At 45.8% G+C, this 25,769-nt stretch overlaps 1 protein-coding gene across 1 annotated transcript in view; it reads right to left on the bottom strand.

Moving 5' to 3' along the window:
- uacab (uveal autoantigen with coiled-coil domains and ankyrin repeats b) overlaps positions 1-25,769 on the bottom strand; it is a 66,716-nt gene that overhangs the window by 18,197 nt on the left and 22,750 nt on the right. The window contains exons 2-4 of the mRNA XM_041882888.2: positions 11,182-11,312; positions 2,546-2,634; positions 820-884 (exon numbers count right to left, since the gene is read on the bottom strand). Of these exons, the coding sequence (XP_041738822.1) occupies positions 820-884; positions 2,546-2,634; positions 11,182-11,312 (285 nt within the window). The remainder of the gene's footprint in view (positions 1-819; positions 885-2,545; positions 2,635-11,181; positions 11,313-25,769) is intronic.

Below are 25,769 nucleotides of genomic sequence, written 5' to 3' on the forward strand. Positions count from 1 at the left end.
AAACAACCATACACCCTACAATGGCACAATGTAGTCTTACTGTAAACAGATGAAATATATTTCAAACACGTTTCAATATCACTGCAGCTGTTGTCTGGCGAGTAAAGCAACAAAATGTAATTCCTCAAAGAACTGAGAGAAAAGTATTGGTAATACACCTTGAACATTATGGACCGGTTTCCAAGACATGTACACTACATGGCCAAAAGTATGTGGACGCCTGCTTGTCAAACATCTCACTCCAAAATCATGGGCATTAATATGGAGTTGGTCCCTCCTTTGCTGCTATAACAGCCTCCACTCTTCTGGGAAGGCTTTCCACTAGATGTTGGAACATTGCTGTGGGCACTTGCTTCCATTCAGCCACAAGAACATTAGTGAGGTCGGGCACTGAAAGTTGGCATCCTATGACGGTGCCACATTGAATGTCACCGAGCTCTTCAGTACGGGAAATTCTACTGCCAATGTTTGTCTATGGAGATTGCATGGCTGTGCGCTCTATTTTATACACCTGTCAGCAACGGGTGTGGCTGAAATTGCTGAATCCACTAATTTGGAAGGGTGTCCACATACTTTTAGTCATGTAGTGTATCGTAATTAATCGTAACAGATCTTAACTTCCAATGGTGAATGTCCATTGTGTATGCTTTTTAGTCCAGGACTAGGCTTAATCTGTGTCCCCAAAACCACCTCTGACACCTGGCAACTAAGCCTCGAAGTACATGTTGCAGCACATTTAGTTCAGATATACATTTCATAATGCACAGATCACGCAGGTAAGTTAATGCGAACGGAGGCAGTTGTTTTAAGGGACTGTACCTGCAATAGCTTCTGCACACAAAGCGACTGGCCATTTCTGGAAGCTAGATGAAGGGCATTTTTACCTGTAAGAAAAAGTCTCAAGAGGTCAGAGGTCAGCTCATGCACAAACTCAATATCTTCCATAATATACACTGAACAAAAATATAAAAGTGGCTAAATTGCAGCATGTTAAAGGGATACTTTGGGATTTTGGCATTTATCTACTTCCCCAGAGTCAGATGAACTATTGGATACAATGTTTACGTCTGTGTCCATTATGAAGGATGTTAAGAGGTAGTTTTGCAAGACTCCTAACTAGCGTTAGCGCAATGCTGACAGAGAAATAAACATGGTATCCACAAGTTCATCTGACTCTGGGTAAGTACACTGAACTAAAATATAAACGCAACATGTAAAGTGTTGGTCCCATGTTTCATGAGCTGAAATAAAAAGATCCCAGAAATGTTCCATACACACAAAAAGCTTATTTCTGTCAATTTTGGGGTACAAATGTGTTTACATCCCTGTTAGTGAGCATTTATCCTTTGCCAAAATAATCCATCCACCTGACAGGTATGACATATCAAGAAGCTGATTAAAGAGCATGATCATTACACAGGTGCACCTTGTGCTGGGAACAGTAAAAGGCCACTAAAATGTACAGTTTTGTCACATAACACAGATGTCTGAAGTTGAGGGAGCGTGCAATTGGCACGCTGACTGCAGGAATGTCCACCAGAGCTGTTGCCAGAGAACTTAATGTTAATTTTCTCTAAGCCGCTTCCAACATCATTTTAGAGAAATTGGCAGTACGTTCTACCGGTCTCACAACCACAGACCACGCATATGGCGTTGTGTGGGCGAGCAGTTTGCAGATGTCAATGTTGTGAACAGAGTGCCCCATGGTGGCGGTGGAGTTATGGTATGGGCAGGCATAAGTTACAGGCAACGGACACAACTGCATTTTATCGATGGCAATTTGAATGCACAAAAATACAGTGACGAGATCCTGAGGCCCATTTTTTAAGGTATCGGTGACCAACAGATGCATATCTGTATTCTCAGTCATGTGAAATCCAACGATTAGGGCCTAATATACTAATTTCGATTGACTGATTTCCTCATATGAACTGTAACTCAGTAAAAATCAATGAAATTGTTTGAAACTTTCATATCCCACAGGATGCTTGCATAATGTGGTTCTTTTAAAAACATCCAACACATATTTTTTTTAAAAATTAAATCCTACAAAAAAAAGTATATAATCTATTCAACATGTCCATGGTTAATTCAGTTCACTCTAGTTCATTATTCACAGCTAATAGGAGGCTGTTGCTGCATGCGTCATCCAATTATCCTTTCCATAATTAATAAATGCATCTCCTTCAGTGAAATGATTAAGAACAATTCTCTGTATTTCATATGGTGAGACTTCCTCTCCACCTCACCCTAGCATTGGTCCTAGCAGTGTGGACCAATACTAAAACCATCCCTTAGAAAGATTTCACCAAAGATGGGCTTGGTGGAAACAATCAGGCTATTGATTTAATGCTCTCCTATGGACTGTTCTGTACCACACCATGCATAGGTGCTTGCAACACCAGGGTTGTGGGTTCGATTCCTACGGGGGATCAGCACGAAAATGTGTGCACTCACTACTGCAAGTGGCTCTGGATAAGAGCGTCTGCTAAAATGACTAACATGTAAATGTTATAACCATGAACCACATCTGACTTTCTCTCACCGGTGGCATCGGTGGCTGTGAGGTCAACGCTGTGGCCCAGGATGAGATTGAGACAGTCCAGGTGGCCCCTGGTCGCGGAGAGGTGGAACCTGCGGTGAGAGATGACGAGAGCGTGAGAAGGGAGGGAAAGCCAAGTAGGTCGGAGTACGAGCAGGTTTGGAGAGGCTTTGAGAAGGGCGAAGTGAAAGAGTGATAGGGTAAGGGGAGGTGAAATATGGAGCCAGAGAAAATAACTCTGTAAATTGATGCTGGCTAACCCTATCAGTTAGATCAGCATTCTGGGGGCAGAAACCTTAGCCACCCGTAACAACCCTGAGGCAGCAGGACTACAAGCTCTTCAACAGCATTTTCACATTAGACACAAGATGGGATCCAACGACCCATAAGGGCTGTTAATGCAGCAAAGCTATCAAACACCAGTCATGATAATCATGAGAAATATATCTACACTACTGCAAACATGACCAACACTACCATTTAACCCTCTTTCTCCCGTTTACCCCCCCTTCCTTTAGTTTACTGTCTCTTAATTCTTCAACAAATATGTCCCTTAACGAACATCCCTGGGTTTGTTTAAACAACCTAAACCCTGGATTAGTTGGCCACTTGATAGCCACAACTCCCCTAGCTGTAAAACATTCATATACATTACTCTAACACTTATTTGACATTGTCCCTGTTCCTGACCCACATCTGGCAGCGTTCCTGGCCATGCCCCGGCCCCTCACATACGGGCAAAACGTCTGTTTGTAAACCAATAAGGATCACGGCCCGCAACTTGTTTATGCATTAACCCTGAAAGATCTTCCAAGGATACAGGAAGCCTGACACCTGGTTTCAGGCGCTGTTATTAAAAGCTGTGTTGATGGTGCTTGAGAAGCTCAGAGTCTGCAGCCGGAGACCTTGACCCCGGGGAATGTTGACCATATGACTGCAGAACTGTGGATAACCGGTGACACGCCAACTAAGTACAACATTAGTCTTGATGGACAAAGGGATTCAGGAATCCGTTTCAAGAACTAAACTGTTGCCATGTTACAACAATGCTATTGGGATCTAGAAGTGATGATTTGGGAGGGCGGTGTTTTGGTCTTTGAGAATCAGAGGTGTCAGTATGTACTGTATGGTGAGAAGAGGTTTCAGTATGTACTGTACAGTGAGAATCAGAGATTTCAGTATGTACTGTACGGTGAGAATCAGAGGTTTCAGTATGTACTGTACGGTGAGAATCAGAGGTTTCAGTATGTACTGTACGGTGAGAATCAGAGGTTTCAGTATGTACTGTACGGTGAGAATCAGAGGTTTCAGTATGTACTGTACGGTGAGAATCAGAGGTTTCAGTATGTACTGTATGGTGAGAATCAGATGTTTCAGTATGTATTGTACGGTGAGAATCAAAGGTTTCAGTATGTACTGTACGGTGAGAATCAGAGGTTTCAGTATGTACTGTATGGTGGTTTTGCATTAGGTGGACGTGATGATAAATGATGCCAAAAATAACTTTATACGTTTAAACTAGCAAAAGTAGATCATATAATGGCTATGTAACACAGTTCCACATGGGCATAGCCTCTATTGCCTACTGTATACACTTTATGCATGATCACTGTTTGTGTAACTGGCCTTCTAGAACTCTCCTCTGAGTGTTGCTCAATTGTATCAATCCTCCTCACATTAAGCAGTGTGCATAATTACAGTGCCTTGCAAAAGTATTCATCCCCCTTGGCATTTTTCCTATTTTGTTGCATTACAACCTGTAATTTAAATGGATTTTTATTTGGATTTCATATAATGGACATACACAAAATAGTCAAAATTGGTGAAGTGAAATTTAAAAAATAACTTGTTTAAAAAAATAACGGAAAAGTGGTGCGTGCATATGTATTCAACCCCCTTTGGTATGAAGCCCCTAAATAAGATCTGGTGCAACCAATTACCTTCAGAAGTCACATAATTAGTTAAATAAAGTACACCTGTGTGCAATCTTGTGTCACATGATCTGTCACATGATCTCAGTATATATATATATATACACACACCTGTTCTGAAAGGCCCCAGAGTCTGCAACACCACTAAGCAAGGGGCACCACCACCAAGCAAGCGGCACCATGAAGACCAATGAGCTCTCCAAACAGGTCAGGGACAAAATTGTGGAGAAGTACAGATCAGGATTGAGTTTTTTAAAAAATATCCCAAACTTTGAACATCCCACGGAGCACCATTAAATCCATTATTAAAAAATGGAAAGAATATGGCACCACAACAAACCTGCCAAGAGAGGGCCGCCCACCAAAACTCATGGACCAGGCAAGGAGGGCATTAATCAGAGAGGCAACAAAGAGACCAAAGATAACCCTGAAGGAGCTGCAAAGCTCCACAGCGGAGATTGGAGTATCTGTCCATAGGATCACTTTAAGCCGTACACTCCACAGAGCTGGGCATTACAGAAGAGTGGCCAGAAAAAAGCCATTGCTTAAAGAAAAAAATAAGCAAACACGTTTGGTGTTCGCCAAAAGCCATGTGGGAGACTCCCCAAACATATGGAAGAAGGTATTCTGTTCAGATGAGACTAAAATTGAGCTTTTTGGTCATCAAGGAAAACGCTATGTCTGGCGCAAACCCAACACCTCTCATCACCCCGAGAACACCATCCCCACAGTGAAGCATGGTGGTGGCAGCATCATGCTGTGGGGATGTTTTTCCATCGGCAGGGACTGGGAAACTGGTCAGAATTGAAGGAATGATGGATGGCGCTAAATACAGGGAAATTCTTAAGGGAAACCTGTTTCAGTCTTCCAGAGATTTGAGACCGGGACGAAGGTTCACCTTCCAGCAGGACAATGACCCTAAACATACTGCTAAAGCAACACTCAAGTGGTTTAAGGGGAAACATTTAAATGTCTTGGAATGGCCTAGTCAAAGCCCAGACTTCAATTAAATCGAGAATCTGTGGTATGACTTAAAGATTATTGTACACCAGCGGAACCCATCGAACTTGAAGGAGCTGGAGCAGTTTTGCCTTGAAGATTGGGCATAAATCCCAGTGGCTAGATGTGCCAAGCTTATAGAGACATACCCCAAGTGATTTGCAGCTGTAATTGCTGCAAAAGGTGTCTCTACAAAGTATTGACTTTGGGGGGGTGAATAGTTATGCACGCTCAAGTTCTGTTTTTTGTCTTATTTCTTGTTTGTTTCACAAGTAAAAAATATTTTGCATCTTCAAAGTGGTAGGCATGTTGTGTAAATCAAATAATACAAACCCCCAAAACAATCCATTTTAATTCCAGGTTGTGAGGCAACAAAATAGGAAAAATGCCAAGGGGGGTGAATATTTTCGCAAGTCACTGTACCTATTCAAACCCATCCGTGATTCTGTGATTGGTCAGAATATAACTGACAGGCTGACATCTTCTGTAATTATGTGGACTGGAGAATGAAGGTGAAGGGGGTCAACATAACTGCAGACTTAACAAACATAATGACATGAAAGGTGCCAAGTGTCAAACCAGTCTAACGGGAGAAATGGCACCGGAAGTCAAATAATAGAACCTCACAAATGCGCAGAAGAAGAAGGTGTAATTCTAAGGGAGGCTCACCTTTAATTTGACCTGCAGTGGAAATGTGACTGCTTTTTGTTTAGATTGATATAATGATAGGTCTCGCTCTTTTCCTACGTCTCCTTGTTGCTCTCTGTCCCTCCCTCTCTCTCTTTCTTTGTCCAGCGTAATTACATGGATTTAGATTTGATCGAGAGAAAACGTCTCGTCTGTGTGTGTGTGTGGCCAGGGGGGACATTAACTGAGTGCGAGACACTAGACACTGGGTCATTAACGAGAGCACAGACATGTCATTTAACCTTGGCACCAGACAGCTCCTTGAGTGGCTTTCAGCTCTGCCCGTCCAGCCTACACAGGATACGGAGGCTATATTTAGAGTAGAGAGAGTAGAGGATCATGTTGGGGTGGTATAGGAGCTGTTTCTCAATCCATTCCTGCACATTTTGGTTTTAGCCCAGCTGATTCATTGAGGCCTAATGAAGGTCTTGGTGATTAGGTGACTAGTGGAATCAGGTGTGTTAGTGCTGGGCTAGAATAAACATGCACACCATGAGCCCCTCCAGGAATGGATTGAGAAACACTGCCCAATGGTATATACAGTTGAAGTCGGAAGTTTACATACACTTAGGTTGTAAACGTCTGACCCCGCTGGGAATGTGATGAAAGAAATAAAAAGCTTAAATAAATCACTCTCTACTATTATTCTGACATGTCACATTCTTAAAATAAAGTGGTGATCCTAACTGACCTAAAACTAGGATTAAATGTTAGGAATTGTGAAAAACTGAGTTTAAATGTATTTGGCTAAGGTGTATGTAAACTTCCGACTTCAACTGTAAAACTACGTGAATCAATATCCCACCTCCATACAATCAAGGAACCACAGAACTCCAGCTGGAGTTGATGCACTTTCCGGTGCGCCAATACTTAAATCAGCTATCTCAAGTGCAAATGAGCGGGGGCAGTAGTTAAGGCAAGCCCGCCTCATCAGCGTGTGCAATGTGGAGATACAGCCACACTGTTTGTTCAGCTGGGGATCTCTGCACACTCGTTAGAGGTGATATCATTACATCAACACTGGGGAGCTTAATCCAGGAAACTAAATTACACATCAGGGATTATAAAAACACACTAAATTAAAGATTAGGGATTATACCTAGTAATTAAACCTCCCCATAGGGCCGAACAGGCAGAACATGATTACTACTACTAATAATAATAATAATATGCCATTTAGCAGACACTTTTATCCAAAGCGACTTACAGTCATGTGTGCATACATTTTTACGTATGGGTGGTCCCAGGGATCGAACCCACTACCCTGGCGTTACAATCGCTGTGCTCTACCAGCTGAGCTACAGAGGACCACAACTACTGTCCATCATCGTCCTCCAGTGGGTTTTCGGTCACACGAGGATGGTATGTTATGTGTGGCCCAGGTTATATATTAGGATGTTATTAGGGTTAAGAGCATTGGGCCAGTAACCGAAAGGTTGCTGGTTTGAACCCCCGAGCCGACTAGGTGAAAAATCAAGGCACTTAACCCTAACTGCTCCTGTAAATTGCTATGGATAAGAGTGTCTGCTAAATGACTCAAATGTAAAATGTTATGTATGGCCCAGGTTATATATTAGGATGTTATGTATGGCCCAGGTGCACAACTGAGCAAGAGAACAAACACATTAGAGTGTCTAGTTTGAGAAACAGACGCCTCACAGGTCCTCAACTGGAAGCTTCATTAAATAGTACCCGCAAAACACCAGTCTCAACGTCAACAGTGAAGAGGCGACTCCGGTAAGCTGACCTTCTAGGCAGAGTTGCAAAGAAAAAGCCATATCTCAGACTGGCCAATAAAAAGAAAAAAGATTAAGATGGGCAAAAGAACATAGACACTGAACTTTTTCTTTGCAACTCTGCCTAGAAGGTCAGCTTACCGGAGTCGCCTCTTCACTGTTGACGTTGAGACTGGTGTTTTGCGGGTACTATTTAATGAAGCTGCCAGTTGAGGAACTGTGAGGCGTCTACTCCTCAAACTAAACACTAATGTATTTGTTCTCTTGCTCAGTTGTGCACCGGGGCCTCCCACTCCTCTTTCTATTCTGGTTAGAGCCAGTTTGCACTGTTCTGTGAAGGGAGTAGTGCACAGCGCTGTACGAGATCTTCAGTTTCTTGGCAATTTCTCGCATGCAATAGCCTTCATTTCTCAGAACAAGAATAGACTGATGAGTTTTTCAGAAGAAAGATCTTTGTTTCTGGCCATTTTGAGCCTGTAATTGAACCCACAATTGCTGATGCTCCAGATACTCAACTAGTCTCAAGAAGGCCAGTTTTATTGCTTCTTTAAATCAGCACAACAGTTTTCAGCTGTGCTAACATAATTGCAAAAGGGTTTTCTAATGATCAATTAGCCTTTTAAAATGATAAACTTGGATTAGCAAACACAACGTGCCATTGGAACACAGGACTGATGGTTGCTGATAATGGGCCTCTGTACGCCTATGTAGATATTCCATTTTAAAAAATCAGCCGTTTCCAGCTACAATAGCAATTTTCCACATTAACAATGTCTCCACTGTATTTCTGATCAATTAGATGTTATTTTAATGGACAAAGAAATTGCTTTTCTTTCGAAAACAAGGACATTTCTAAGTGACCCCAAACTTTTGAACGGCAGTGTATATTAGGATGTTATGTATGGCCCAGGTTATATATTAGGATGTTATGTCTGGCCCAGGTTATATATTAGGATGTTATGTATGGCCCAGGTTATATATTAGGATGTTATAATAATAATAATAATAATAATAATAATATGCCATTTAGCAGACGCTTTTATCCAAAGCGACTTACAGTCATGCGTGCATACATTGTTTTTGGTGTATGGGTGGTCCCGGGGATCGAACCCACTACCTTGGCGTTACAAGCGCCGTGCTCTACCAGCTGAGCTACAGGTTATATATTAGGATGTTATGTATGGCCCAGGTTATATATTAGGATGTTATGTATGGCCCAGGTTATATATTAGGATGTTATGTATGGCCCAGGTTATATATTAGGATGTTATGTATGGCCCAGGTTATATATTAGGATGTTATGTATGGCCCAGGTTATATATTAGGATGTTATGTATGGCCCAGGTTATATATTAGGATGTTATGTATGGCCCAGGTTATATATTAGAACTAAAGCTGAATCAACAGATGATGGTTGTGACCTTCTGCTCCAGTTTACGTGATGGACGCAGTTTGACACAGAACTGGTTCTGTTCTCGCCGCGGTTGTCTTGAAGCCAACAACACTGAAGGTGTAGGCCTCCTGTGTGGCTCAGTTGGTAGAGCAAGGCACTTGCAACGCCAGGGTTGTGGGTTCGATTCCCACGGGGGGCCAGTATGAAAAATGTATGCACTCACTAACTGTAAGTCGCTCTGGATAAGAGCGTCTGCTAAATGACTAAAATGTAAAAACGTAAGGTGACCAGTGAGCATCGTGTGTCAGGACAGTGCTTAGTACAACAAGATCCAGTTCCTCGCTGTAACGCAGGGTGGCGTCTTCCACGGCAGCCAGACGCACTTGATTTAGCCCTGAGAAATTCCGGCACCTTATTATGAGACAAGTCCTTCTCTCCTTGGGGGTGTGTGTGTGTGTGTGTGTATATATATATATATAGTGTGTGTGTGTGCAGGTGAGTGTGTGTGTGTGTGTGTGTGAGAGTGTGTGCAAGTTTGTGCAAGTGTGTCACAGACACTGTTGTGGGAGAATTTCATACACTGCTGAAAATACTCAGCCCCACAGCTCCTGGAATCTCCTGTTCTCTCCATCGAGGTTGCAACAAAGCCAGGAGGTCAAAATTAACCTGAAGCATGGATCAGAGACAGGCGACTACTTCACATAGCTGGAATTAAGCCTAGGGGGACTAGCTACCTAAAACACTAGCGTTGGAATCTGGTTACATTTACGTCAGGCAGGAAAACAAGTCTGACTTAACAACTTTTCTATAGGCCTTCCAGTGGTGGATGGGTGACATTCTTGGAGGATACATAACGTATCCAATAAGTGGTGAGCCATCCAAAGACAACAATCCTAAAAAAAGCCCAAACTGTTTTAAATCCTAAAATACCGGCCATCCCGAGTTCATCCGCCCAACATTCTAGATAAAATACTAGTTTACTCTTGACAACCTGACCCTTGAATTACAGCATGTTCCCCAACTGTCATTTTATATCATAAACATCAACTGTGGCTCAAATCTGTTTGCTCTGAGCCACTTCCTGGCTAGAGTGACAGCCGCTCCAGGCCACTATGATCAAGCAGTTTACCACAGAGTTACTGCCATACTCATCTCTGTCCTGGCACAGCCGAGCGTGTGTGGCCGTGTGTAGCTAGCTATACAGAGGGGGGACTTTGTGTTTGAATGTGGGTTCACAAGCCTCCCCAACATGGGGACTGGCATGCAGGATAACTTACATCTATGATCTCATAACAGGGTGGGAGAGAGAGAGGTGAGGAGAGAGGAGCAAGGTCAGAGAGTAGAGGAGAGAGGAGAGGAGAAAGAGAGGAGAAAGGAGAGGAGAGAGGTCAGAGGAGAGAGGTCAGAGAGGAGAGAAATCAGAGAGGAGAGAGATCAGAGAGGAGAGAGATCAGAGAGGAGAGAGATCAGAGAGGAGAGAGATCAGAGAGGAGAGGGGAGAAGAGAAAGGTCAGAGGAGAGAGGAGAGAGGGGAGAGGAAAGAGGAGAGAGGTCAGCATCTGATCATATGTTGAATAACATTATCTTGTACTACAACAATTCTCAGCTCTGTTTTCAACTGATAGAACTAGATAATTGAACCAGACAAGTATGTTGGAATTCCTGGCAGTTTGAAAGTGACTAGTACTATTGACTACGCTTGGAATGAGAGACAGTTTGCATTGCCAGACTTTTCATGCTATTGGTTGAGAAATAATTGTGCGGGATAGTGTAGTGCTTACTGCTCAATATGTTCTTGTGGGAGTGGGACTGTGTGTGTGTCTCTGTGTGTCTGTAGAGTTCTGTATACCACGTGTATGGATGTGTTCATGTCTGTGGGCACACGTTACTCACGCGGATCGTCCCTCCACATCCAGCTTTGTGGGGATGATGCCCTTCTTGCTGAGCACGGCCGCCACCTTGTCCACCTCACCCCGCTCCACCGCCTTCATCAGCCGGTCGTCATACTTGTTCCAGTCTGTGTTCTGGGAGAGAGGGAACAACGTCAACACACACACACAGATACCTCACCTTCACAACATACGGCTCAGGGAAACATTCCCACCAGTCATCACTTTGTTATCATTCAAGGAGTCTGGACAGATCATCAACATTTCAAACATAACTTTTTTCTCAGGAGGGACTATAGATTGGATTGAGGTTAGCCTCAATGATTTATGCCAAGATATGCGGTTTCAATCTGAAGCAAAGCATTTCTGGGAGTGCCTGGACACAAAGCATGGGAACAGCAAGTTATTCTGCGAGAAAGGACCTCTCTTGGAAAGAACACTGGAGTAAAGCTCTGGCTATAGCCTGCATAGAGACGGAGAAAGGACAATTATCTGCCTGTTCCTGGATACAACACGTAAACACACGTCACAACGGAATTTGTGAAAATAATAATATATATATATTCCACATTGATGACAGGCCTATTTTGCATGCAGTTTGTCTCCCTCCAACACTATGCCTCAACATGTACCTAATACACATTAGTATTATCAGAATGCAAGTTCAAAACTGACAAAATGTAAAGAATCGAACATGATAACGAGTTAAAACAGGCAACTGCCTCTAGGGACAATCAGTTGGTGAAGGAATTCTCCTGGGGAATGCAGGGCAGATTCACAGAGTTCCTTCAGGTTAGTGAGGGAAGAAGAAGCTGTAAGTCACAACTCACTCCTTCCTGCTGTTTCTACCTCCAACACCATGATTAAATCAGTATTCAGGAACCACAGTAGCTAGCTCCTAACCCTAACCCAACCACAGTAGCTAGGTCCTAACCCTAACCCAACCACAGTAGCTAGTTCCTAACCCTAACCCAACCACAGTAGTTAGTTCCTAACCCAACCACAGTAGTTAGTTCCTAACCCAACCACAGTAGTTAGTTCCTAACCCAACCACAGTAGCTAGTTCCTAACCCTAACCCAACCACAGTAGCTAGTTCCTAACCCTAACCCAACCACAGTAGCTAGGTCCTAACCCTAACCCAACCACAGTAGCTAGTTCCTAACCCTAACCCAACCACAGTAGCTAGTTCCTAACCCTAACCCAACCACAGTAGCTAGGTCCTAACCCTAACCCAACCGCAGTAGCTAGTTCCTAACCCAACCACAGTAGTTAGTTCCTAACCCTAACCCAACCACAGTAGCTAGTTCCTAACCCTAACCCAACCACAGTAGCTAGTTCCTAACCCTAACCCAACCACAGTAGCTAGGTCCTAACCCTAACCCAACCACAGTAGCTAGTTCCTAACCCAACCAGAGTAGTTAGTTCCTAACCCTAACCCAACCACAGTAGCTAGTTCCTAACCCCTAACCCAACCACAGTAGCTAGTTCCTATCCCTAACCCAACCACAGTAGCTAGGTCCTAACCCTAACCCAACCACAGTAGCTAGGTCCTAACCCAACCACAGTAGCTAGTTCCTAACCCTAACCCAACCACAGTAGCTAGTTCCTAACCCTAACCCAACCACAGTAGCTAGGTCCTAACCCTAACCCAACCACAGTAGTTAGTTCCTAACCCAACCACAGTAGTTAGTTCCTAACCCTAACCCAACCACAGTAGCTAGGTCCTAACCCAACCACAGTAGCTAGTTCCTAACCCTAACCCAACCACAGTAGCTAGTTCCTAACCCTAACCCAACCACAGTAGCTAGTTCCTAACCCTAACCCAACCACAGTAGCTAGGTCCTAACCCTAACCCAACCACAGTAGCTAGTTCCTAACCCTAACCCAACCACAGTAGCTAGGTCCTAACCCAACCACAGTAGCTAGTTCCTAACCCTAACCCAACCACAGTAGCTAGGTCCTAACCCTAACCCAACCACAGTAGCTAGGTCCTACCCTAACCCAACCACAGTAGCTAGTTCCTAACCCTAACCCAACCACAGTAGCTAGTTCCTAACCCTAACCCAACCACAGTAGCTAGGTCCTAACCCTAACCCAACCACAGTAGCTAGTTCCTAACCCTAACCCAACCACAGTAGCTAGTTCCTAACCCTAACCCAACCACAGTAGCTAGTTCCTAACCCTAACCCAACCACAGTAGCTAGGTCCTAACCCTAACCCAACCACAGTAGCTAGTTCCTAACCCTAACCCAACCACAGTAGCTAGGTCCTAACCCTAACCCAACCACAGTAGTTAGTTCCTAACCCAACCACAGTAGTTAGTTCCTAACCCTAACCCAACCACAGTAGTTAGTTCCTAACCCAACCACAGTAGCTAGTTCCTAACCCAACCACAGTAGTTAGTTCCTAACCCAACCACAGTAGCTAGGTCCTAACCCTAACCCAACCACAGTAGCTAGGTCCTAACCCTAACCCAACCACAGTAGCTAGGTCCTAACCCTAACCCAACCACAGTAGTTAGTTCCTAACCCTAACCCAACCACAGTAGCTAGTTCCTAACCCAACCACAGTAGCTAGGTCCTAACCCTAACCCAACCACAGTAGCTAGGTCCAAACCCTAACCCAACCACAGTAGCTAGTTCCTAACCCTAACCCAACCACAGTAGCTAGTTCCTAACCCTAACCCAACCACAGTAGTTAGTTCCTAACCCAACCACAGTAGCTAGGTCCTAACCCAACCACAGTAGTTAGTTCCTAACCCAACCACAGTAGCTAGGTCCTAACCCAACCAAAGTAGTTAGTTCCTAACCCAACCACAGTAGCTAGGTCCTAACCCAACCACAGTAGTTAGTTCCTAACCCAACCACAGTAGCTAGGTCCTAACCCAACCACAGTAGCTAGTTCCTAACCCTAACCCAACCACAGTAGCTAGTTCCTAACCCTAACCCAACCACAGTAGCTAGTTCCTAACCCTAACCCAACCACAGTAGCTAGGTCCTAACCCTAACCCAACCACAGTAGCTAGGTCCTAACCCTAACCCAACCACAGTAGCTAGTTCCTAACCCTAACCCAACCACAGTAGCTAGGTCCTAACCCAACCACAGTAGTTAGTTCCTAACCCAACCACAGTAGTTAGTTCCTAACCCTAACCCAACCACAGTAGCTAGGTCCTAACCCTAACCCAACCACATTAGCTAGGTCCTAACCCTAACCCAACCACAGTAGCTAGTTCCTAACCCTAACCCAACCACAGTAGCTAGGTCCTAACCCTAACCCAACCACAGTAGCTAGTTCCTAACCCTAACCCAACCACAGTAGCTAGTTCCTAACCCTAACCCAACCACAGTAGCTAGTTCCTAACCCTAACCCAACCACAGTAGCTAGTTCCTAACCCTAACCCAACCACAGTAGCTAGTTCCTAACCCTAACCCAACCACAGTAGCTAGGTCCTAACCCTAACCCAACCACAGTAGCTAGTTCCTAACCCTAACCCAACCACAGTAGCTAGTTCCTAACCCTAACCCAACCACAGTAGCTAGTTCCTAACCCTAACCCAACCACAGTAGTTAGTTCCTAACCCTAACCCAACCACAGTAGTTAGTTCCTAACCCTACCCCAACCACAGTAGTTAGTTCCTAACCCAACCACAGTAGTTAGTTCCTAACCCAACCACAGTAGTTAGTTTCCAATGACCTCTGGATACTTTTAACAAGTGTTGTTAGAAATGTCTTAGTTCTCTCTAAGAACAAGCAGAATACCTACAAAGTACATGGAGGTGCATTTCAGCCAGCGACTCATGTTGAGAGAGGGGGACTGGTCCTTGCAGAGTGCCGCTGCGAACGCCGCCACTGTTCCGGTAGAACGACAAACAAAAACAAAAGTTTTCCCCTTCTGGGAAGTGTTGTTAAGGCACTCTGCCAGCGAGTGGGAGTTGAGTGAGCGGACAGACCGAGCGTCCCGTTGCAGTTTGGTGGGTCGTCTTTCAGAGCGCTCCAGCGACGTTGCCTGCTGGTGCTGCCTGAACCTGTCGGTCTCTGAGCATTGTGGAGAAGTTCCCAAAGGGTTTGCTCAGCGATCTCAGGCTCACAGGCTCTGTCTGTGAGTTCATCACCCCACTGTGCACAGCACAGGGTAGGAGGAGGGTAAGAAATAGAAAAAGGAGGTGGGGATTGAGGAGGTGGTGTGGAGGAGCAGTAGGACCAGCCCTGCCAGCCCTGGGACCAGCCCCGGCCAGCTACTGCAGCTCCTCCTCTGGGGAAGAGCCTCTCGGCTACAGCCTGGCTCTCTTTCGCTCTCTCTGTTTTACTCCTCCTCTCTCCTCTCCTTCACTTTGTATTCTGCTCCGCTCTCTTAGTTGTTCTTCTTGTCTCCAGTCCAGTCCACTCTCCAATCCAGTCTCCTCTCCTCTCAAAGCCAGTCTCCTCTCCTCTCCAAGCCAGTCTCCTCTCCTCTCCAAGCCAGTCACCTCTCCTCTCCAAGCCAGTCTCCTCTCCAAGCCAGTCTCCTCTCCAAGCCAGTCTCCTCTCCTCTCCTATCCAGTCTCCTCTCTTCTCCAAGCCAGTCTCCTCTCCTCTCCAAGCCAGTCTCCTCTCCTCTCCAAGCCAGTCTCCTCTCCTCTCCAAGCCAGTCTCCTCTCCTCTCCAAGCCAGTCTCCTCTCCTCTCCAAGCCAGTCTCCTCTCCTCTTCAAGCCAGTCTCCTCTCCTCTCCAAGCCAGTCTCCTCTCCTCTCCAAGCCAGTCTCCTCTCCTCTCCAAGCCAGTCTCCTCTCCTCTCCAAGCCAGTCTCCTCTCCTCTCCAAGCCAGTCTCCTCTCCTCTCCAAGCCAGTCTCCTCTCCTCTCCTACCCAGTCTCCTCTCCTCTCCAAGCCAGTCTCCTCTCCAAGCCAGTCTCCTCTTCTCAGCAGACTGTCAGCTAGTTTCTGTGCAGTTCCTCTCTTGGTGTCTCTTTCAGTCTGGGGTGTCCAGCGTCTTCTACCCAGCCGAATGGCAAGGTCGGCCAGCCCTGGAGGCGTAAATATGAGAGCGCTCTCTCTCTCCCTCCCTCCCAGGTTCTAAAAGTATCCCCGGCTCCCGAGGTAAACAGCAGCTAGTGCAGACAGCACCAGCAGACAGGTTACCTCTTTATTTTTTGACCCTCCAACCTTTCTCCAATGACTGATAGGAAGACAGGGGCTAAGAATACATTCTGAGCATGCCTGCTCTGTGAGTAATAGCATCGGTGTCCTGTCCATCCAACACAGCAGCACCCCGACTGAAACAAGGCCAGCCAAGGAGGAGCCTTGCTGCTAGCGTCACCGCCGTTACCCCAAATATTAACCTATGAGGTGGAGAAGGGGATTATTGTTGCACATTTGAGCAGGCCCTGGCATGAACCCGAGGTGCCCCGGCGTTCAGGGACCTTGTTAAACAGTCTATATACTCAGTGTGTGTGTGTGTGTGTGTGTGCGCAGAGGTGCTGATCCCACCACACGGTAGCAGGATTAGGTGTTGCAGTCTTTTACAATCAGCTGTCTGGGATTGCAGGCCCCCCTTAAACCCTCCACCCACTACTGTCTTTACTACCTTGGTGGTAAACATTGCACTGGGACGTCTATTAACAACGGAATACGTCAACTTGTTTTATTTACGAGGTGAAAAAAGAACGAGTGGTCTGAAGAGAGAGCGAGGAGGGGGGGATTCGTTTAATTTACACACACTGCATCAGCTCGGCGGGGGCTCGGGTTACGACCCGCTGCCAGACTGGCGTTAGCAGAGTGGCCGTGATATTCCGCAAACATGCGAAAAGGCCCGTCCGCATGACACGTCATATGAAGGACTGGGTGTCTTCTTACTAAAACTGCTGGGGCCTGCATGGAGACAAAGGCACCAAAATGGAACCTGGTTTGACAAGCTGTGTGTGGTGTCGCCCTCACACGTAAATATCTATATGGGTGTGTCTGTGTTGTTTTGTTTGGACAGGATTCATGAGTCGGGTTTAGAACACCACGGATAGTGTTATAACTTATTCATGGGGTAGACAATACATCTTCTCCATATAGGACTGGTAAGACAAGAGCTGGAGAATAATGTACATGCTTTAGGGAGTGAATTGTACACAATTTACATTTCTTACAAGAATGTGTAAAATATCAATGCAATTTAAGTAAAATGAATCTTCTTGATTGATGGATTTAATTGGATTTCAATTAAAATGGATGTGTTAATTTTAAATAATCAAGAACATGCACCCACTTAGTGTGACACTATTGGGCACTGTGCAGGCTACGAAGGAGCCGGTCAACTTTCTAGTCCACTGTGCATCTCCATCACATCTTCACCAGGTCACAAGTCCCTGACTGTCCGTATCGACAGGCCGTAGCTCATCTCAACACCCTCATTGTATCCATGTTCCTCTTAGCTAATGGCCGGTAATGTCTTGACAGATTAAATGACCAACAGTAAATACCCTCTCTCTCTCTCCCCCCTCCTCTCCCTCTCCCTCTCTCCCCCCTCTCTCCCTCTCCCTCTTTCCCTCTCTCCCTCTCTCTCCCCCCTCTCTCTCTCCCCCCTCTCCCTCTTTCCCTCTCTCCCTCTTTCCCTCTCTCCCTCTTTCCCTCTCTCCCTCCCTCACCATGTATGAGTGAGAAGAGCCAAAAGAAGGAGGTCAGGGCGTCAGGCAGTGAAGTAGAGCCAGGCCTTTCCTGCTGGGTGTCCTCAGGCCAAGCCACAGGCAGGTTGACCACACTAAGGGCAGTGATGGGATAAGAGACATCCTTAATGAGACAGGAGGGAGGTGGAGAGAGAGAGAGAGGAGACAGAGAAACAGAGAGACAAATCCAGGGAGACGGAGCGTAAGAGGGAGAAAGGGGGAGAGCGAAAGAGAGAGTGAAAGTGAAATGGAGAGAGATCCAAGGTCCTGACACCTAGTACCGACCAATATCCCTCCTCAACACAGATATGAAAGCAGCACCTGGAGGCAGCGTGGTAACAGGCCCAGACACAGCCCCGTTATCTCCCAGAGTTCCCATCTTCCCTTCATCATTGCAGACACAACCAGAGCATACATGCCATCTGAATATCTCACCAGGGCTGATTTAGTCAGGCAGTATTCACTGAAAGAAGAAGCCCCAGACTACGGCTAGGAGCGGTGGTGATAGTCCTAACTAGCAGTTAGAGCTTGTAGCTCCGGTGCGATCCAGGCATAGAGACTGTGGTGTGGTGACTCATGATGTAGTGGGGGAGTGAAATGGGGACTCAGGGAGGAAACTAAGACTAACAACACTGAACAAAACTAAGCGCCAGCCACTTTGCCAACCAGACTGTTTACCCAGGTCGTGAGGTGCCCAAGAAAACAATCACAGTCCCAGCTAGCGGAGGAGGGATATCCTGTTAATGAGTCCACATTAAAAAGCATTCTGCTCGGTCACATAGCTCTGGAAGAAAACACAAACACTCAGGTCAGAACTGTGTCAATTAAAATTGGCTGCCATAAACTGACTGACAAGCACTGATTGAAAAACTGCTGTTGTTGATTCAAGGAGAGACATTGTTGCGTTCTTGGAAAGTGCACACGCACACACACACACACACACACGGTTAAGCCAGGGGCCTGAGGGAGAGAAACGTAGAGCCTCTGTTAGCAGTATCAGCTATGGCCTCTTAACCCTCCTCACCATTGTGGGGTCATCAGTGTTAGCCATCAATACGGTGAACCGCCATTATATTTTAGAGACACAGGGCAACAGACCAACTGGTGATTAAGGGGGCACTGGGCGATGGTGTAATGGTCAGAGTATTTACAGGCTGACTGACACCATGGGGAGGGAGGGAGGGAGGGAGGGAGGGAGGGAGGGAGAGGGCAGACGGGAATATTAGGTGTCTGTCGTTATGGCGGCGGCAAATTGATGCTTTAATTAGCAGGACCCTCCGAGGGGGTGACGGACCACTGACGACCTCAGCTAAGTAGGGTTGTGAACGTTAAAACTTTCAACGAAATTGAACCATTAAAAAAAATATATATAATTACGTAGATGCATAAAGTAACAACTAAGAGCATTGAAGTGCGAGGCTCAACCGATCTGCTGTTTCGGTGCTCTGGCTACCACGTTGTTAACAGCGTGACGTGAACCTGTGCACATGCGCAGATACTGTGTGTGACTGTGAGAGCGAAGTGTTGCATCTCGCTCATCTTAATATCCTAGCTTATTCACTGATAGGTCCTGCTTTACTGAAGTTGTGAGACATTGCACGCCAAGAAATTGCGATGCACAGCATTCCATTGTAAGATTAGATAGGCGTAGTGCACTGTTCCGACTGTCCGCCTGGTGGCCGACCTGCCTATACTGTGCCCCTCCCCTCTCTCTCCGGCCCTCACTAGCTCGCTATGAAAGATGCGAGTGTTTGTGTTCTCGGAAGTACGGCAACTAAATCAGTCTCCTCCGTTCCAAAAATACTGAATCTTAGGAGTTGAATCTTGACACTCAGAAATGGGAGTCGACGTGCAAGGAGTCGAGGAATCAATTCTTTTGGAGTCGACTCTCCACCACTACGTCATCGTCATTAACTGTTGGACAAATGGCAGAGAAAGACAAGCAACGGGAGCGAAGTCCTGAATGGCAATACGTTGAGAAGAGGGCGAGGGGGAGAGAGAGAGAGACTGTGTGTTGGTATACCAGTGCTGCTGCCTGCTTTAGCAGCTAAATAAAGGGCCACTCTCGCTGGGCAGAGAGGTGACCGGCTCCAGGGACCGGCTCAGACAGACAGGACCCAACCCTCCCCCATTCTGCCCCACTCTCACCCCGTAACCTAGGAGACAGGGAGAGGGGGTCAGATGTACAGTGTATCCTCTTCACTATCACTAAAACAAAATACATGTTACTTAGGTCATAGTTATGGTTGGGATGTTGCAGGATGACACAATCCAACACTGTGTGGTTTTGCAAGCAGTTTAACCCCTTCAACAACCAGAGATGAAACTACATCCAAGCAGTGTAACCCCTTCAACAACCAGAGATGAAACTACATCCAAGCAGTTTAACCCCTTCAACAACCAGAGATGAAACTACATTCAAGCAGTTTAACCCCTTCAACAACCAGAGATGAAACTACATTCAAGCAGTTTAACCCCTTCAACAACCAGAGATGAAACTACATCCAAGCAGTTTAACCCCTTCAACAACCAGAGATTAGCCTAGATCCAAGCAGTTTAACCCCTTTAACAACCAGAGATGAAACTACATTCAAGCAGTTTAACCCCTTCAACAACCAGAGATGAAACTACATCCAAGCAGTTTAACCCCTTTAACAACCAGAGATGAAACTACATTCAAGCAGTTTAACCCCTTCAACAACCAGAGATTAGCCTAGATCCAAGCAGTTTAACCCCTTCAACAACCAGAGATTAGCCTAGATCCAAATCTTCCCATCTTTCAGGTTCCAAGTGGACCACTACTGTCTTTCTTCTGTAAAGCTACCAAGGGAAAATACCAAGGGAATAGAAGGGTCATTCTTTGTCACACAAGTCACAGTTTCAAAGTTATAACTGCAGCTAGTCTGTACAAAACAAATACCTCGCCAGATGGCCGATGACCTAATATAGGCGTGTCTTGACTTTGGCGATATTGAAGAGGGGCTGGAGAGCCCATTAGTGACGGAGTGTTACGGGGTCCCAGAGGTAAAAGAGGAGATGCCTCAGTTCCCTGTTGGCCACTGAAACCTCTTCCCCTCTACGGAGCCCAAATGGAGCTCCGTCTGGACAGCTGCTGGGTTGGGTCACAGTGCTGGATGTGACCTGGCCAGCTGCCACCAAATTTCCATTAAATAGTGAAAACTATAATTTACAGAAATGGTTAAGGAAGGAGGTGATGTAGAATCAATCTATAACTTGAAGCGATGACATGAGATTCAAAGACACAGGAAGGGGGGAATGTATGTATGCTAACAGTGCTATAAGAAGACCTGGGTATGTTACAGCAAAGGGTTTTTCAACTCTTTAAATGAGCTGTGATACAATTCTAAGATTAACTTCAACAGACTGTACATTTAGCACAACCCTTCCAATGTTAGAGTTCCTAACACATCTCCAAGCACTTGTACTGATACTGGGGACTGATGGATGATGACAGTTGATAAGATGGGGAAAATTATACCAATAAAATACGATAAAGCTCCGTTGCTTCATCGAACTGCAATAACTCAGTTTAATTTAACACAGATATATGACTGGTTGCAATTTAGTAAGATAACAGTAAGTGGAAAGTCAAATACCAATGAATTTCAGACAGAATAAAAAGAAAGGAAGTGGTGGGTCATAACAGAGACAAGGACATGGAACTATCACTGTCCTCCAACCCTTTGTACGGTCACTGCTCCCCGAGACATTGGTCAATCTGTTTGCAAGACAGTAAAGGCAAACGGCGGTATCTGGACAACAGAGGCTAAACTCTCCCGTTACTCCCAAATCTATAACCGGCAGACAAAGGTGGGCAGAAAGTAGTGCCAAATAAAATCTCCCATTTCAAAACAATTCCGGGTTGTCGAAATTCCTGGGATGTTTGAGAAAACGTTGCGGTGACCTCGGCTTGCCCTCTTTGTCCTGAAAGGGGAGGAAGAAATACCAGCAGAGCCTGACAGCGACCTCACTCACACCTTGTAATTCTATTGGCTGCAATAACAGGGTCCCTGGCGGAGGTATTAAAAAACAACTGTCTGGCTTATTGGTATTGTCTGGCGTGGGGCCCGTGGGGCTGTGTTGTCCGAGCTGGGCCTGATGACATGGAGATAGAGAGGGAGTTTAGACTGGCTCTGCGGCCCGTGGGGCTGTATTGTCCGAGCTGGGCCTGATGACATGGAGATAGAGAGGGAGTTTAGACTGGCTCTGCGGCCCGTGGGGCTGTGTTGTCCGAGCTGGGCCTGATGACATGGAGATAGAGAGGGAGTTTAGACTGGCTCTGCGGCCCGTGGGGCTGTGTTGTCCGAGCTGGGCCTGATGACATGGAGATAGAGAGGGAGTTTAGACTGGCTCTGCGGCCCGTGGGGCTGTATTGTCCGAGCTGGGCCTGATGACATGGAGATAGAGAGGGAGTTTAGACTGGCTCTGCGGCCCGTGGGGCTGTGTTGTCCGAGCTGGGCCTGATGACATGGAGATAGAGAGGGAGTTTAGACTGGCTCTGCGGCCCGTGGGGCTGTGTTGTCCGAGCTGGGCCTGATGACATGGAGATAGAGAGGGAGTTTAGACTGGCTCTGCGGCCCGTGGGGCTGTATTGTCCGAGCTGGGCCTGATGACATGGAGATAGAGAGGGAGTTTAGACTGGCTCTGCTGCTGTCTGCTGCTGGCTGGTTGCTGATTCGGCTGCTATAGCGGGGAACAGTGGTCACTGACTCACCGGATATTATTTTAATTACTATTATGTGTACTCGATTGACATTTTAGTGTATTGTTAGGCCCTAGAAACATAAGCAGTTTGCTGCACATCTGCTACACTTTTATTTGATTTATGAGGCTGAACGCAAAACGACGCCACACCCACTGGAGGGAGGCAGGGACAGTTTGGTTATATCACTGATGAAATACACAACTAAATGAATGGTGGTATATTGAAACTAACCAAATTAACCAAAATTGTCCTTTTGAACAATGGTCACTGGTCATATGAGGCTGAGCGCAGCGTGACACCACACCCACTGGAGGGATCAGTTCATATGAGGCTGAGCGCAGCGTGACACCACACCCACTGGAGGGATCAGTCTAGTTAGTCAGAGTGATGAAATAAATGCACAACAAAATGAATAGTGGTGAACTGAAACGAAACTACAGCAGTGACTCCCTGAAAGTAATCTGGTGGTGATGTAGCTACAAGTCACAGCACAGACCACACACACACACACACACACACACACACAAACACACACACAGTATACAGAGGGGGCAAGGCATGAGGCTCAATAGAAGAATCTGGAAGAAAACGGCATCACTTATTTGACATTGCGACACAGAATACTATGTTTTTAAAGCCCCTTTGTATTCTTTCAAGACAGTTGCTTAAAGACATATGATATACAATTAAAAGTTGATATAGAGTGATATCTCATCTTACAGTGCTAACAGAAGCAGCAATTTAGTGGAATGAATTATGCAATACATTGGATAATTCATTTTTGAGAAATATGGAGTCCTACTGTTCACATAAACATTACTGTAAGGGACCATTGTTGATAAGAGTCCCATAAAAACCCAGCCATTATGGTAACTGTCACAGCTAGATAAGCTTCTGTAGTGGACAGTAGTCTAAGTGAGGTAAATGCCAGTTTTGGCATAGCAACATTCCAATCTGGAAAGATGCTCAGCGTGCGGGTCTGGACTTGTCTGTAGTCAGCGTTCCACCCTTTCTTTCCCAGTTATATGACCAGTTCGGAGTCAATAGGCCCCACTAGGAAAACCTCTCAACACTCCAAACTATGTTTTCTGTGAACCCACCGGCCCTCAGAACTGTTAGTTTCAGAGATCACTTGTTTATTTAGCGGGGGCATAATGACATTAAGATGAAGTTAGGATAAAACCGGGTTTTTTTAGTTGTGAAGTGTTCCTCTAGTTTGAGTAACATAGGGCTAATGTACATGGTTTCAACCAATGACAATTCAACACTCCACAGCTCCAAACCTGTTCCTCATCTGACCAACAGAGGGCAACATTGTGTGAATTTGCAAGCATATCAACACCACCAAAATGGTTTCCCACATGATGAAACTGCAGGAACACAATAATCCAGTTAGAGTTTTAAATACATGCTGGAGTGAAACCTCCCTTAACTAGGCAGTAGAGTGAACGTTTCTCTTTCTCCCCACCAGACTCCACTGTCGCGTCTGTCTGGGTCCTCTCCACAGCGTCTGTCTGGGTCCTCTCCACAGCGTCTGTCTGGGTCCTCTCCACAGCGTCTGTCTGGGTCCTCTCCACAGCGTCTGTCTGGGTCCTCTCCACAGCGTCTGTCTGGGTCCTCTCCACAGCGTCTGTCTGGGTCCTCTCCACAGCGTCTGTCTGGGTCCTCTCCACAGCGTCTGTCTGGGTCCTCTCCACAGCGTCTGTCTGGGTCCTCTCCACAGCGTCTGTCTGGGTCCTCTCCACAGCGTCTGTCTGGGTCCTCTCCACAGCGTCTGTCTGGGTCCTCTCCACAGCGTCTGTCTGGGACCTCTCCACAGCGTCTGTCTGGGTCCTCTCCACAGCGTCTGTCTGGGTCCTCTCCACAGCGTCTGTCTGGGTCCTCTCCACAGCGTCTGTCTGGGTCCTCTCCACAGCGTCTGTCTGGGTCCTCTCCACAGCGTCTGTCTGGGTCCTCTCCACAGCGTCTGTCTGGGTCCTCTCCATAGCGTCTGTCTGGGTCCTCTCCACAGCGTCTGTCTGGGTCCTCTCCATAGCGTCTGTCTGGGTCGTCTCCACAGCATCTGTCTGGGTCCTCTCCAAATTGTTTGTGTCTCATCAGCAGAATAGGGTTTGTGTTCCTGTGGCTCAGCCGGTGTGTGTTGATTTGTTTAACACTTTTTTGGTTATTACATGATTCCATATGTGTTATTTCATAGTTTTGAGGTCTTCACGATTATTCTACAATGTAGAAAATAGTAATAATAAAGAACCCCCCTGGTGGGTCCAACCCTTTGCCTGGTAGTGTAGGGGACAAAGCCCTGTATCCTACTGGGGACTCAAGTTAAGCGTAACAGATAAAACAAACGTCTACCGATTTTTAACTGGCCATGTTTGCTTTCGACATCACAGTTCATATAAATAAAACATGTTCTCTTCTTCTCTGCTTATTTAAATTCTAGACCGTATGTATCTAAAGAGGGGCAACGTTTAGCTGACAGAATATTTCATCATGATAAAACCTCCATACAACTGCCTGAGCCTGCCTGTAAGTTCCATAATAAGGTTGCGTTGGGGGCCGGGCGGAAGCCTTGATATATAATCAACGAGGAAGCATTTCATTTCCTCTGTATTGAGCCGAGTCTTAACACATAGCTTCACAGACGCCATGAAACACGCTCCGAACATCGCTTTTCCGAATTAAACTATATTGTGAAATCTTTCACATGCGTAAGGCAACTCTCCAAAGGGTTTCTTACCACCACAAAATAAAATCCCCCGGCAATTTGTTTAATTTAGTTTCCGGGAGCTTTGGGTCTTCTCCTTCCCATTCGCCTGTCCCTTTTTAAAACAGGCAATACACCAATCAAAAGTAACAATATTAAAAACGCTGCGTTCATGAGCCCAAATGCACGTAGCCTAGCAACAGTTGGGCTACAGTAATAAAATATAACTATGATTTATGACACAAGTGGCAACCTCTGTAAAGCATGGAATCATTCCATGATCAAATTCTCATGGTGTCCATTACTAGATAAAATCATACCATTCCTTAGTCATCAGAATGCAAAACATGTGACCTACAACTGGGCCTAACTTAGACTTTTACCGTACACCTAATGGACCAACAGGCAGAGCACGGTTGGACTGGACTGGAACAGGACTGGACTGTCCCAAACCATTGTTTTTTTTATATATCAAATATATTTTATGGATGCATTTTATGTGAAATATAAACAATTGGAAAATAATTGTTTAT

Source organism: Coregonus clupeaformis, chromosome 15, assembly GCF_020615455.1.
Source record: "Coregonus clupeaformis isolate EN_2021a chromosome 15, ASM2061545v1, whole genome shotgun sequence".
In the NCBI taxonomy this organism is placed as follows: Eukaryota; Metazoa; Chordata; class Actinopteri; order Salmoniformes; family Salmonidae; genus Coregonus; species Coregonus clupeaformis.